The sequence below is a fragment of the Hemitrygon akajei genome, chromosome 18 (genome assembly GCF_048418815.1).
Source record: "Hemitrygon akajei chromosome 18, sHemAka1.3, whole genome shotgun sequence".
In the NCBI taxonomy this organism is placed as follows: Eukaryota; Metazoa; Chordata; class Chondrichthyes; order Myliobatiformes; family Dasyatidae; genus Hemitrygon; species Hemitrygon akajei.
The window spans coordinates 35,356,996-35,370,282 of NC_133141.1; the positions used below are offsets into that span (position 1 = coordinate 35,356,996).

The window sequence follows — 13,287 nt, forward strand, 5'->3', positions numbered from 1 at the left end:
TTCTCCTCTGGTCACACCTTGTAGCAGCTGGCTTTGCCGATCTCTGGAGTTTCCTTGTGTGCTCTGTGGGCAGCCTGAGTAGTGTCAGCCCCCTTGATGCCACACTCCATGTATGAGGTTCAACTATATCTGAAGACAAAAGGGACTTCAGATGCTGTAACGTGGAGCCAACAAATCACTGGAGGAACTCAGTAGTCAGGCAGCATATGTGGAGGGAGAGGGGTGGTCAATATTTTGGATTGAGAACCTGGTCAGTTCCTCCAGAAAAAATCAAATGGGTGTACATAGCTACAAGCCCATGGCTTCTCATAATATATTAACATAGAACATTACAGCACAGTATAGGCCCTCTGGCCCACAATGTTGTGCTGACCTTTTAACCTACTCCAAGATCAATCTAACCCTTGGCTTCCTCATAGCCCTCCATTTTTCTTGCATCCATGTGCCTATCTGAGAGTCTCTTAAATGTCCCTAATGTATCTGCCTCTACCAGTGCATTCCACTCACTTTTAAAGATTAGCTTTATTTGTCACATGAATATCAAAACATACAATGAAGTTCATCGTCTGCATTAAAGACTAACAGTTTGCGGAAATGCTGGGGGCAGCCTGCAAGTGTCTCAATGCTTCCAGCATACCCACAACTTACTGATCCTAACCTGTACGTCTTATATTGGAGGAAACCCATGTAGCCACGGGGAGAACATACAAACTCTTTACAGAGAGTGGTGGAAATTGAACTGGGACTGTTGGCACTGTAAAGCAATTGTGCTAACCACTTCACTAGCACACTACGATTGTAAATATCCTCTGCACCATCTCTAAAGCTTCCACATCCTTCCCACATTGAGACAACTAGAACTGAACACAATACTCCAAGAGTGGTCTAACCAGAGTTTTATACAGCTGCAACATTACCTCATTGTAATCCCCCGACTAAAAAAGGCCAACACACCATACTCCTTCTTAACCACCATAAAGGAAGGACATAGGACAAAGATCATGAATTCTTTATTAGTTTTGTGTGGGTTCAGTGAACAAACCAGTGGCTAGGTACAAAGAGGGAGTGCACATGCTATATCATGCTATGATCCATTGGTATGTGTGTTTAACTATCTTCAAATCCAGTGTTTCTTGAAGAAAGAGTGCTTAATATTTCTGATTGTAAAGCTGATTCCATGTTCCTTTTCCTCTGTTTCCTGCCACACTGTATCTTTCACAGGCAAGCAACGGTGGTAACATGGGTGAGTATTCCTCATCCCTTCCTTCCACTCCAAACATCAGTCACCGGGAACTGGCAGCCGACATTTCTCAAGTTCCTGGGACCCCTGGTTCTGTCCGCAAGCACTCGAAGCGACGCCCCAGCCTTTTCACAGTAAGTACTTGCCCGGTAAGCAGATCAGATCACGAGCAGTTTCCACAGATCCGCTCCACCACTTGTCCAAGCACGCTCACTTGATGTGTAACTTGGTTCAAGTGCCACCTTGGGATTTGACACCACGCACTGTTGTAATTGTGAGCAATGATTGGCACTGCTCCTGATGGTACTGGTACTGGAATTGGTTTATTCTTGTCACATGTGCCGAGATAGAGTAAAAAGCTTATCTTGCACAATGTTCATACAGATCAGATCATTACACACTGCACTGAACCAGAAACTATAGCAATGCAGAATAAAGCTGCCAAAAAATGCAGTGCAGGTAAACAATAAGCTGCAAGATCATAATGTGGTAGATTGTGAGGCCAAGAGTCCATCTTACCGTACAACAGTCTTTTAAAAGTCGAATAGAAGCTGTCTTTGAATCTGTTGGGACCTGCTATCAGGCTTTTGTATCTTCTGCCCGATGGGAGAGTGAATATCCTGGGTAGGTGGGGTCTTTGATTACACTGGCTGCTTTACTGAGGCAGTGAGAAATGTTGTCAAAGTCCATAGAGGAGAGTGTAGTCCTGTAATGTGCTGAGCTGTGTCCACAACTCTCTGCAGTTTTGTGCGGTCATGGGCAGAGCAGTTGCCGTACCAAGCCATTATATAACGAAACGGTGAAAATCTGGGGTTTGAAGGCTCAGTGGTGGAGAAGGCACATGGGATGCCTGCCTTCATCAGTCATCGCATAGAATACAAGAGCTTTGACATTGTGGTACAACTTTACAAATCAAAGGTGGTGTATTGTGTACATTTCTGGAAGGTTGTTATTGCACTGGAAAGAGTGCAGAGGAAATTACTGGCATGTTGCCTGAGTTGGAGCATTAGAGTTATAAGGAGAGATTGGGTAGGCTAGGTTTGTTTTCCCTGGGGTGGAAGAGGGCAAGGGATAACCTGATAGAGGTGTAGCCAATACAAATCTTTTTGCCTTGGTGGGGGTGTCTAAAACAAGAGAGTGCAGGTTTAAGATTCAAGATTTAAAATTGTTTAATGTCACTTCCAGTACACAAGTGTAAAGAAGAACAAAATAATTGTTACTCCAGATTCAATGTAGCACAAAAAAAAATAATAGGGTAAAACACACAATAATAACAAAATACAATAAATATAAATACATAAGATAGTTTATATCCATAGATTGATTGTATGTCCATAAAGTGACGCTAGGCACAGGAGTGTCTGTACACAAGGTGACTTGATAGGAAATGATAAAGAAATGGTGGTTGGGGGTGTGGAGGGGTGGTTAGTGGGTGGACATGTTGATCAGCCTTACTGCCTGGGGAAAGAAACCGTTTTTGAGTCTGGTGATCCTGGCGAGGATACTACACAGCCTCCTCCTTGATGGGAGTGGAACAAACAGTCCATGAGCAGGGTGGGTAGGAATCCTTCGTGATATCATTGGCCCTTTCCTGGCACCTTTCTGTATATACTGTATGTCCTTGATGGTGGATAGGCTGGTACTGGTGATGTGTTGGGCAGTTTTGACTACCCGTTGTAGAGGCTTCCTGTCTGCGGCAGAGCAGTGTCTGTACCATGCAGTGACACAGTGTGTTAGGATTATCTCCACTGTGTACCTGTAGAATGACATGAGTATACAGCAGGTGTACATAATCCTGCTCTCTTCAGCCTCCTCAGAAAGTAGAGGTGTTAGTGAGCTTTCCTCATTGTGCAGTATGTGTTCTGGGACCGAGAGAGATTGTGTAAGATGTGCACTCCCAGTTTCCATGGCTGTGCTGCCGATGCAAAGAGGGGCGTGAGTGGTGCAAGTTCCCCTGGAGATGATAACCATCTCCGTTGTCTTATTGACATTGAAGAAGAGGCTATTTACATGGCACTGGGTCTCAAGTTCTTCTGCCTGCTTTTTGTAGGCCATCTCATCGTTGCTGATGAGCCCCACCACTGTTGTGTTATTGGCATGACAGATGCTATTGCATCACCATTAAGATGAGAGGTTTAGAGGGGATATGAGGGAAGAATTTTTTTCTCTGGGGGGGTGAAGGGGGGTGACAGGAATCTGTCTGAGAGGGTGCTGAAGGCAGAGATTCAACATTTAAGAAGAATCTCAACAAGTCAACAAGAATTGTCATGACATAGAAAGTTACAGATGTAATGTGGGTAAATGGGATTAATGTACATGATACAATGTGGTGGGTTAAAGGGCCTGTTTCTGTACTGTACAACTATGTAACACAGTACTGCTCAGCTCCATTTGAGGATTGAACCTTAAGTGCGACCGTGGTTTTGGATTCCCATTCTGATGACAGCTCTCCAGGTCATTTTTGACTTTAAGCCAGGAAATACTCTGGCTCCCCCTACATGAAAAGAAATTCTTCTCATCTGAATGGCCATCCTCCTTGCTCTGAGTCTGCAATTCCTGGTTCCAGCCAAGTGAAACACCATCTTTGTATCTATCCTGTTAAGCCCATATGTTTGAATTGAATTGACCCTATCCCATGGAGCTGAGGGGAACCCATTACATGCCCTATTATCAAAGCTAGGAAGAAGGCTTTATTTATTTGCTTCCTAGATTCTTATACAGGACATCATACTGTCAGTAAGGATAGTGCACCTGTTATTAGTTGCTTTGTATAATGCGAGCAGTTTGCTCTCCATAGGAGGTTTAAAGCTTTTAACTGTATTATGATGCCAAAATATCAAAGTACATCAACTAATCCTCTTCAGTCCTGACAAGTGCTTTAACCACCAAGCCAAGAAATGTTATCCTTTGGCTCAGATGGTGTGTGAATCAGAACTTCCACAACCCGTGGATTATTACAGACAATTCTTAGATCCTTGTATTGCAATCCACGCAATAATTTCTGTGAGAAGGAAACATTTAACAAAGAAGAATATTTATAATTCTAGAATGTGCTGCTCTCTCTCCACTGCCTTTCTCACTGTTGCCCTCTCTCTATCTCCCACTGTTGTCATCTACCTGCTTTTCCCCTTCGCCTCTGTCTCCTTGCCCCTGCCTCCCTCCCTGTGCCTCCCTCTCCCTCTTTATATATTTCTCTCCTCAGTCTCTCTCACTCTCTCAGTTTGCCTCTTTCTCTGCTTACCTCTCACTTACTTTATATCTGCCTCATCTATCTCCCTCCCTCCCTTCTTTCTCACCCTCTTCCCCCTCCCCCTCTTCCCCCTCCGCCCTTCCCCCTATAGGGCTAAGGGTCAAAAATGGGCAGATGAAACTAGCTAGCTGGGCAACACAATTGGCACGAGCAAGCTGGACCAAAGGGCCTATTTCTGTGCAGTATCACTCTGTGACACTATTGTTAGCAAACTTGGAATTATGACATTTGGTGCTCTGAGCTAATTTGTTGCTAGATGATGAAGGGCAAGAGTGAAACACTGATCCCTGCAGTATCCCACAGTACTCTTTGCTCAGTCCAATAACCAATCCCCATCCACGTTGCCCTCAATTCCAGCCTTGCCCTCAGTACATACAGCCTTGCCAGCTCGCTGTTACTATGACAGAAAGCATCAACAACGTCCAGTCTTTAGATAGATAGATACTTTATTCATCCCCATGGGGAAATTCAACATTTTTTCCAATGTCCCATACACTTATTGTAGCAAAACTAATTACATACAAAACTCAGTAAAAATATGATATGCATCTAAAATCACCCTCTCAAAAAGCATTAATAATAGCTTTTAAAAAGTTCTTAAGTAGTTTACTTAAATACATTGAGTCCTAACCCCGGCACTTTAACATATCTTACTCCTGGCGGTTGAATTGTAAAGCCGAATGGCATTGGGGAGTATTGATCTCTTCATCCTGTCTGAGGAGCATTGCATCGATAGCAACCTGTCGATAGCACCTTTAGTATATTGAAATGTCTGTCATTGCTTCACTAATCAGTGTTAGGGGGAGAAAGGGCCACTGGGACAGAAATAAATGGAGATTTGAGAATTATTTTTCAAAAGAGAAGGAGCAGCAGCTTTGGGAGGATCAGGTTGAGTGAAATCTCCACCACCAAAGCAGGGCAAAGGTTTGTTGATGTAGATCCTCCTGAAGGGGGTATGTTGAGTGAAGAGATGGGCTGAGGCTGTAGGAAGGCAGCATTGGTCAATCCTAATGTGGTGATAGAGGAATGAGACCTGCTGCAGAACAGGAAGCATGCGGTGGCGTTATCAATACTCGGGGAGGGCAGGAAGGATGTCTGGGAAGCAGCTGTGGTCGTGCAGTGTTATAACTGTGATACACTTTTGTATGTAGTTGGCTGATGGGGTGAGGGTAGCATAGTGGCAACAGTTGTGGTTAAACTGCGGCAGTGACAATTGAAATTCAGTTAATCAAGTAATTAAATAGTTAGATTCAGTTAATCAAATAAACTGTCCTCTAGTAAGGTAAGACGGACTCGTGATCTCCCAGTCTACTTCATCATGGTCCTTGCATGTTACTGTTTATTTGAACTGCACTTGCACTGTAGTTGTTACACTTTATTCTGCACTCTTTTATACTACTTCAATGTACTGCTGTAATGAAATGATCTGTATGAGTGGCATGCTAAACATGTTTTTAACTGTACTTCAGCACATGTGACAATAATAAACCAATTTTACCAATTTTCATCTGGAATTTGGGGACAAAATAAAATCTAGCATCAGTAATGGTGACCGTGAAACCATTGGATTGTCAGAGAAACTCTTGTATCGCTGATGTTCTTCAGGGAAGGAAATCTGCCAGCCTTACCGTGTCTGGCCTGTGCATGACTTCTGTCTCAAGAGTATGATGGACTCTTAACTGACCTCTGAAACAGTCAGCAGCACAAAACTATTATCCTCATTTCAAGGTTTGGAACAGCTTAAGGTTACGTACTGTGTGGCCCTCTTTCAGTGCTATTCTAATGATTGAGACCAGATTAACCCACTCAGGGCTGTTTTGTTCAGTTACAGTGGGACTCCGAGGATACAGCTTTTGTTAAGAGCTGGCCCTGTAGCATTGCCTATAATACTGTGTTCTTGCTCCCTCCACAGGCTCGGCGGGGAAGCGATACGGAAAGGAGGAGTCTGGACAGTAAGGCGGATAACATCGGAAGTGGCCGTGCCATCCCAATTAAGCAGGTGGGTTTGAGCCAACTCTGTGTAGGGTGCACTGATTCATACCAAATGAGTCTACTTATAGCTGCACCACAACTTAGCTACAGTCACTTTCACACAAAAGCGACTGCTGGGGCTGACTTGGGACAACTGAAGCATCTGGTAGTCATGGAACTCTACATTAAACTGGCCATGACCTCCTTCAGGCTGAGTCTTACCTACAGAAAGACCAGAAGGCAGGCAGCAGGAGTTGGAAGTTGAATGTCAAGCTGCTGACCACAGAGATTATCGAGGAGCTAAAGAAGGACTTAGCCAGGTTGGAGAATGATGAAGTCCCTCGTTGATTCCCAAAGCACTAGTAGGAAGCAATTAAGGAAATCATCAAGAGATCCTTCATATGAAAAGGTATTCAGAAACCAAGACAGGGTCAGTAGGAATTATGTCAACTTCTGACATGCTTGCAGAATCTTCTCCTGTTGCATTCAAGGGTGTGGATGTTAGGGAGGAACTCTGAGAGGTGGAGAGCTGGCAGGCCTCGATCTTTGTCTTAGATCCCTCCAAGATCATCTTCTGATTGAGAATCCATTCCATGAAGTGGGATGAGATGTACTCACATTACCTCTTCCAAAAGGTTAAGGGGGAGCTCTTTGATCCACAGCTTTAAGGAAGAGGCCCAGTAGCACCCTTGCAAATGGCCATACTGAGGAGCTGCAAATCCTTCTATGCCATACTCCTTAGTTACTCCCACTGATTTCCATCGATTTGGCAAACAGGGGATTGACATCAAAATTCATGTCCTTATTTACAAATCCTTCCATGGCTTCACCCCACCTAGCCTACTTAGCCTTTTCCAGCCAAGTATCCCAAATCTTGTCTTCCCCTGTTCCAGTTCTGGATTCTAATTCTCCAGATGTTCCCACACTCTGAGACTCTCAACTTGCATTGCTATCTCTGCACCACCTTCCAGAAAATGTCAAACCACCTGCCCAATCTCCTGTTTAAGAAGTAACCATATAACCATATAACAATTACAGCACGGAAACAGGCCATCTCGGCCCTTCTAGTCCGTGCCGAACACTTACTCTCACCTAGTCCCACCGACCCGCACTCAGCCCATAACCCTCCATTCCTTTCCTGTCCACATACCTATCCAATTTTACTTTAAATGACAATATCGAACCTGCCTCTACCACTTCTACTGGAAGCTCATTCCACACAGCTACCACTCTCTGAGTAAAGAAATTCCCCCTCATGTTACCCCTACACTTTTGCCCCCTAACTCTCAACTCATGTCCTCTTGTTTGAATCTCCCCTACTCTCAATGGAAAAAGCCTATCAACGTCAACTCTATCTATCCTCCTCATAATTTTAAATACCTCTATCAAGTCCCCCCTCAACCTTCTACTTCTAGGTAACGATTTAATCACCCAAAACACTGCTGCCTTGTTCTAACATGCAGCGAAACCTTTCATCCATCTCTCCTATCCTCACCAAACAACCCAAACTCCTGGTTAAACAACATTTCAATCTTAAGACTCTTGTTTTCAATCCAGCCCCCTGTCTCTGCATCCTCTCCCATTCCTACATATCACCCCACCCCCATCTCTGCACTTCCAATTCCAGCATCTTGTTCAACCATGATTTTCAGCACTCTGCCATTGATGACTGTGTCTCAAGCTTTGGAATCCCTTCCCAAAACCTTTCTGCCTCTCTCCCCACCTCTGTGATGCTCCTAGGACACTTCCCATTGACCAAACTCTGGTCACCTGTTCTAATATCTCCTTTCACGGCCTGGTCTGAAATTGTGTTTGATGCTGCTGCTACGAGTTTCTCAGGACCCTCTGCTGTGTAGCTGTCAGTTCCAGTTCCGTCATACTTCACCTTTAGGCCCATAGAGTACTACACCACAGAAACAGGTCCCTTGTCCTGTCTAGTCCATATCAAACTATTATTCTGCTTAGTCCCATCTGCCTGCACCTGAACCTAGCCCTCCGTACCCCTCCCATCCATGTACTTATCCAACTTTCTCTTAAGTGTTGAAATCAAACCCTTATTCACCACTTTCTCTGGCAGCTCATTCCACATTTGCACCACCCTCTGAGTGAAGGTTCATCCTTAAATATTTCACCTTTCACCTTTAACCTATGACCTCTAGATCTAGTCTCACCGTACCTCTGTGAGAAAACCCTGCTTGCATTTATCCTACTACATCCCTCATAATTTTGGATAGCTCTACAAAATCTCCCCTTATTCCCCTACATGCCAGGGAATAAAGTCCTAATCTATTCAACCTTTCCCTAAAGCTCACGTCCTCAATTCTTGGCAACATCCTTGTAAATTTTCTGTGTACTCTTTTCTGTAAGTAGGTAAACAGAACTGCACACAGTACTCCAAATTTGACCTTACCTTTGTGAAAGGTCGTTTCTTTACATTATAAACACCAATTGTGTATTTGTAAAACCTATCTGAAAATGACTTCAGGCATATTACTATCTCTACCTGCTGATTCTTAATTATTTTGGTCAGTTTCCTATTTTGTGTTCCCATATCAGATGGGTGTCATTTAAATGTTCTTTAGGCCATGGGAAAGGAGTAAGGGTGGGGTTTGTGGAGAAGGGACAAGGGGAGGCTAAGTCAGTCAGGTGACCTCTTGCATCTGGGTTCAATTGGCTCTTTCTTTGTGGCAGATATTCACTTGTCTCTCTCTTGAGTGCACAGATTGTTCTTATTAGCACTTGTTGATGTGGGAATGTCTTTGGTACCATAGTATTATATGGAGTTTAATTCCAAAACAGTCTAATTGGCTCAACTAGTCTGTCTCAGTGTTTTGCCCACCCCCACCCCATGCAAGAAAACAGTACTGATCATCTTTACCCAATCAGCTCCTATATGTCTTTAGACTTGTTTCCATCATGCACCTGTCCAGTCTTTCTGCTGCAACTGTGAACTGTGAAAATTAATTCCATGGCTTCTCAAATATCTCCAGTCTTCTGTTTTAAGTTTCTTGCATTTACTGCTGTATCCATGGGCCTTTGTAGTGGATCCCATGACTACTACTGGTCCATCTTTGTAACATTTTAAAAAACACTGTCATTGCACCACACTGGGTTCCTTTTGTCCTTACCTACCAGCCCACGAGCCTCTGTATCCAGCACATCATTCTCCATAACTTCTGCCATTTACAACCGGATCCTACCACTAAACACATCTTCTCCCCTCACCCCCACTCTCGCTCTCTGTTTGTCCACTCATCCCTCCCCACTGATCTCCCTCCTCCACTTATCCTTGTGAACTGCCCCTAGACCACCTCCCTCACTACTATTCAGGCCCTTAAACAGTCCTTCCACATGAGGTGACCCTTCACCAGCAGGTCTGCCAGGGTCATCTACTGTAACTTGGTGCAGCCTCCTCTACATTGGTGAGACTCAACGTAAATTGGGGTATCATATAGTCGAGCACATTCACTCTATCTGCCACAAAAGGCAGGGTCTCCCAGTGGCTATCCATTTCAATTCAACTTCCTATTCCCATGTTGACATGTTGGTGGTCACACTCAGATTAGTGGAGCAACACCTCATATTCCATCTGGGTAGCCTCCTGCCTAATGGCACGAACATTTGAGTTCTCCAGCTTCCAGTAATCTCTCCCCACTCCCTCTTTCTCTCTGTTTCCAGTCCTCATGCTGGCTCCCCTCTTACCCTTCTCTTCACTTCCTCTGGTTCACTCCTCCTTCTCTTTCTTCCATGGTCTGCTGTCCTCTCCTATCAGATTCCTTCTTCTTCAGCCCTTTACTTCTTCCACCTATCACCTCCCAGCTTCTCACATTCCCCCTCCCCCACCCACCCACTTTCCCCCTTGCCTGGTCTCGCCTATCACTTCTAGATTGTACTCCTTCCTGTCCCCGCACCACCTTATTCTAGCTTCTGTCCCCTTCCTTTCCAGTCCTGATGAGGGGTCTGTTTATTCCTCTACATAGATGGTGCTTGACCTGCTAAGTTCCTGTGTTAGTGTGACCTGTGCTGTTCCAACAAGAAAGATCCCAATTTCAAGGTCACTCAAGCTAAGAGCAGTGGGGTAAGCGGGTTGTTCTCACCTGGCAACCACTGAATCCTGGTCTTCATTGGTGTGTTTTCTCGCAGGGGGTGCTGTTGAAGAGAAGTGGAAACACACTAAATAAGGAGTGGAAGAAGAAGTATGTGACGCTTTGCAACAATGGTATTTTGTCCTACCATCCTAGTTTGCATGTAAGTACACATTAAGTTAGTGAGTGAAATAGAGATGATTTTAATTAATATTGCTTCTGACCTCCTCCTGACATGAAGGTGGTGCTGTTCTTGATGAACAGACATATATTAGACTGCTAGTAAAGTGCCGTTGAATGCAACTTGGTGTTCTCTAAAAGGATTCAGGGAGAACAATGGGGCAGTTCAAGACTCCCAGATGTTGTTCTGTTTAGTAGAAGACAGGGTGCTTGTATTTTCTTGCAGGTTTTCTAAATTAGAAATGATTGGCTGAAATTCTGCCCTCCCTGCATTTCCCCCAAGGGCCTCCCTCGATCTCTCCCCTAGAACTGAGTGTCTCCCTTGATCTCTCCCCAAAACTGAGGTCTCCCTTGGTCTCTCCCCAAAACTGAGGTCTCCCTCGGTCTCTCCCCAAGAATTCAGGGTCTCCCTCAGTGTCTCTCCTCGACTGAAGGTCTTCCTTGAACTCTCCCCTGGACTTAGGGTCTCCCTCATTCTCTCCCAGATGAGGGTCTGCCTCAGTCTCTCCCTAGGGTTGAGGTTCTCCATCTGTGGGCTTTCAAGGTTCTCCTTCTGTGTCTTTGAGAAATTCACTCTGTATCGCCTATATCCCCCAGGGTCTCCCTCCAGCTCCCCACACCTCCTTACAGGCTTGTAGTGTCCCTGGATTTGGTCACGGCAGTCAGGAGTGGTGGGAGATTCTGCAACTATCATGGGAACATGTCTAGAACAGGTGAGGGGACACTGCTAGTTTGCCACCTAGAAACAGTTGAAGGTGCTCTTAGAGTCTGAGAATGAGATACCACTAAACCTGGTGAACATTGCTGAATGCTCGTCTCTTGCTGCAGGATTATATGCAGAACATCCATGGAAAAGAGATTGATCTACTCAGGACCACAGTTAAGGTTCCTGGCAAGCGTCCACCGCGTGCTGTTTCAGCCAGTGGTGCCTCCACCAGCCTGAACGGACTAGTGGGCAGTGGGCAAGAAAGTGTTGGTAAGTACAAGGTGGCACGTCCTACACAACAGCCAGTGGTAGCCCTAGAGAAATCTTCAAATCTCCACTGTAAGTACTTTCCCTTTCATTGGTGGTGTTTTGGCAGTGAATTGCACTGATATTTGAATCATTCAAGAGGAGGGGTCTGCATATATATTGATCATCATTTGGATGTCCCTCAGGCAGTTTCTGTGCTATGATTGTTATATGGTTATATATGATTACTTTGGTGAATTTTCCTTTGACCTTAGATGTAACTTTGTCAATTGCCACAGACAGCTGTGGAGGCCAAATCATTGGGTATGTTTAAAGCAGAGGTTAATAGGTTCTTGATTAGTAAGAGTGTCAAAGGTTATGGGGAAAATAAATCAGCCATGATTGAATGGTGGAGCAGATTCAATGGGCCAAATGGCCTGATTCTGCTCCTATGTCTTTTGGTAAAATACCATTAGAATCGAGTTAAATTCAGTCCTTGGTTTCCCTCTTAACTTAATCTGTATGTATGCACCTCCCAGGTATTTATTACCCTAAGGAATTGAGGTTCAATACCTCAAAAATAAAGTGCCACAGATTCTGGAAATCTGAAGAAAAATAGAAACTGTTGTGAATACTCAACAGCTCAAGCAGCATCTGTGGCAAGAGGAGCAAAGTTAATGTATCAACCTTTTCATCACACCTCTTTATTTCTAGCCCACACTGTCTGAAATGTATTTATTTTACTGCAGATCATCATTTCATCTTTGGCCACAGTATAGTAAGTGGCCTCTTAGTGAGGAGTTACATTTGATGCAAATGCTCCAGAGATATAAAGGTTGAATTTTCTGCAGGTGTTCACTTTTGTTGTGGTAGGCTGGGTGTTATGATCTGTATAACATCATAAGACATAGGATCAGAATTAGACCATTCAACCCATTGTGTCTGATCTGCCATTCCATCATGGCTGATTTATTATCCCTCTCAACCCAATTCTCCTGCCTTCTCCCCGTAACCTTTGATGGCCTGACTAATCAAGAACTTATCAACCTACGCTTTAAATATACTCAATGACTTGGCTCCACAGCCGCCTGTGGTAATGAATTCCACAGATTCACCACCGTCTGTAAGGAGACGTAGAGGAGGCTTGACCCAAAAGCAGAGCAGCAGAGATGATTTAGCAGTGAGCGAAAATTTTAATAATAAACCACAAAATAATAAGCTATAAGGGGCCACAAAACAAGAGAACAGGTACTAAACACCACAGGCATCAAGGTAATGGAAGGCTAGGAGCAACTGGTTGAGGCTGGTTAGTTCAATGAGTGAACAAGGACTGGGGCTAAGAGCTGGGTTAAAATAGGCTACCAGTGGTGAGTTCGAAATGAGTGGTAGATAATTCCTGTTACTTGGGCGGAGATTGGGAGGTGCCTGCCTGTGCATTTCTTTAACCCCTGGCTAAAGAAAGTCCTCCTCATCTGTGTTCTAAGTGGCGACCCTCTATTCTGAGGCTGTGCCCTCTGGTCGTAGATTCACCCACAATAGGAAACATCCTTTCCACATCCATTCTATCTAGGCCGTTCAATATTCGATGGGTTTCAATGTGATCTCCCTC

At 44.4% G+C, this 13,287-nt stretch overlaps 1 protein-coding gene across 5 annotated transcripts in view; it reads left to right on the plus strand.

Moving 5' to 3' along the window:
* LOC140741309 (arf-GAP with GTPase, ANK repeat and PH domain-containing protein 1-like) overlaps positions 1-13,287 on the plus strand; it is a 172,884-nt gene that overhangs the window by 125,321 nt on the left and 34,276 nt on the right. For all 5 annotated transcript variants that reach the window (XM_073071378.1, XM_073071379.1, XM_073071375.1 and 2 more), the window contains exons 8-11: positions 1,222-1,374; positions 6,403-6,489; positions 10,605-10,709; positions 11,555-11,702. In XM_073071378.1, the coding sequence (XP_072927479.1) occupies positions 1,222-1,374; positions 6,403-6,489; positions 10,605-10,709; positions 11,555-11,702 (493 nt within the window). The remainder of the gene's footprint in view (positions 1-1,221; positions 1,375-6,402; positions 6,490-10,604; positions 10,710-11,554; positions 11,703-13,287) is intronic.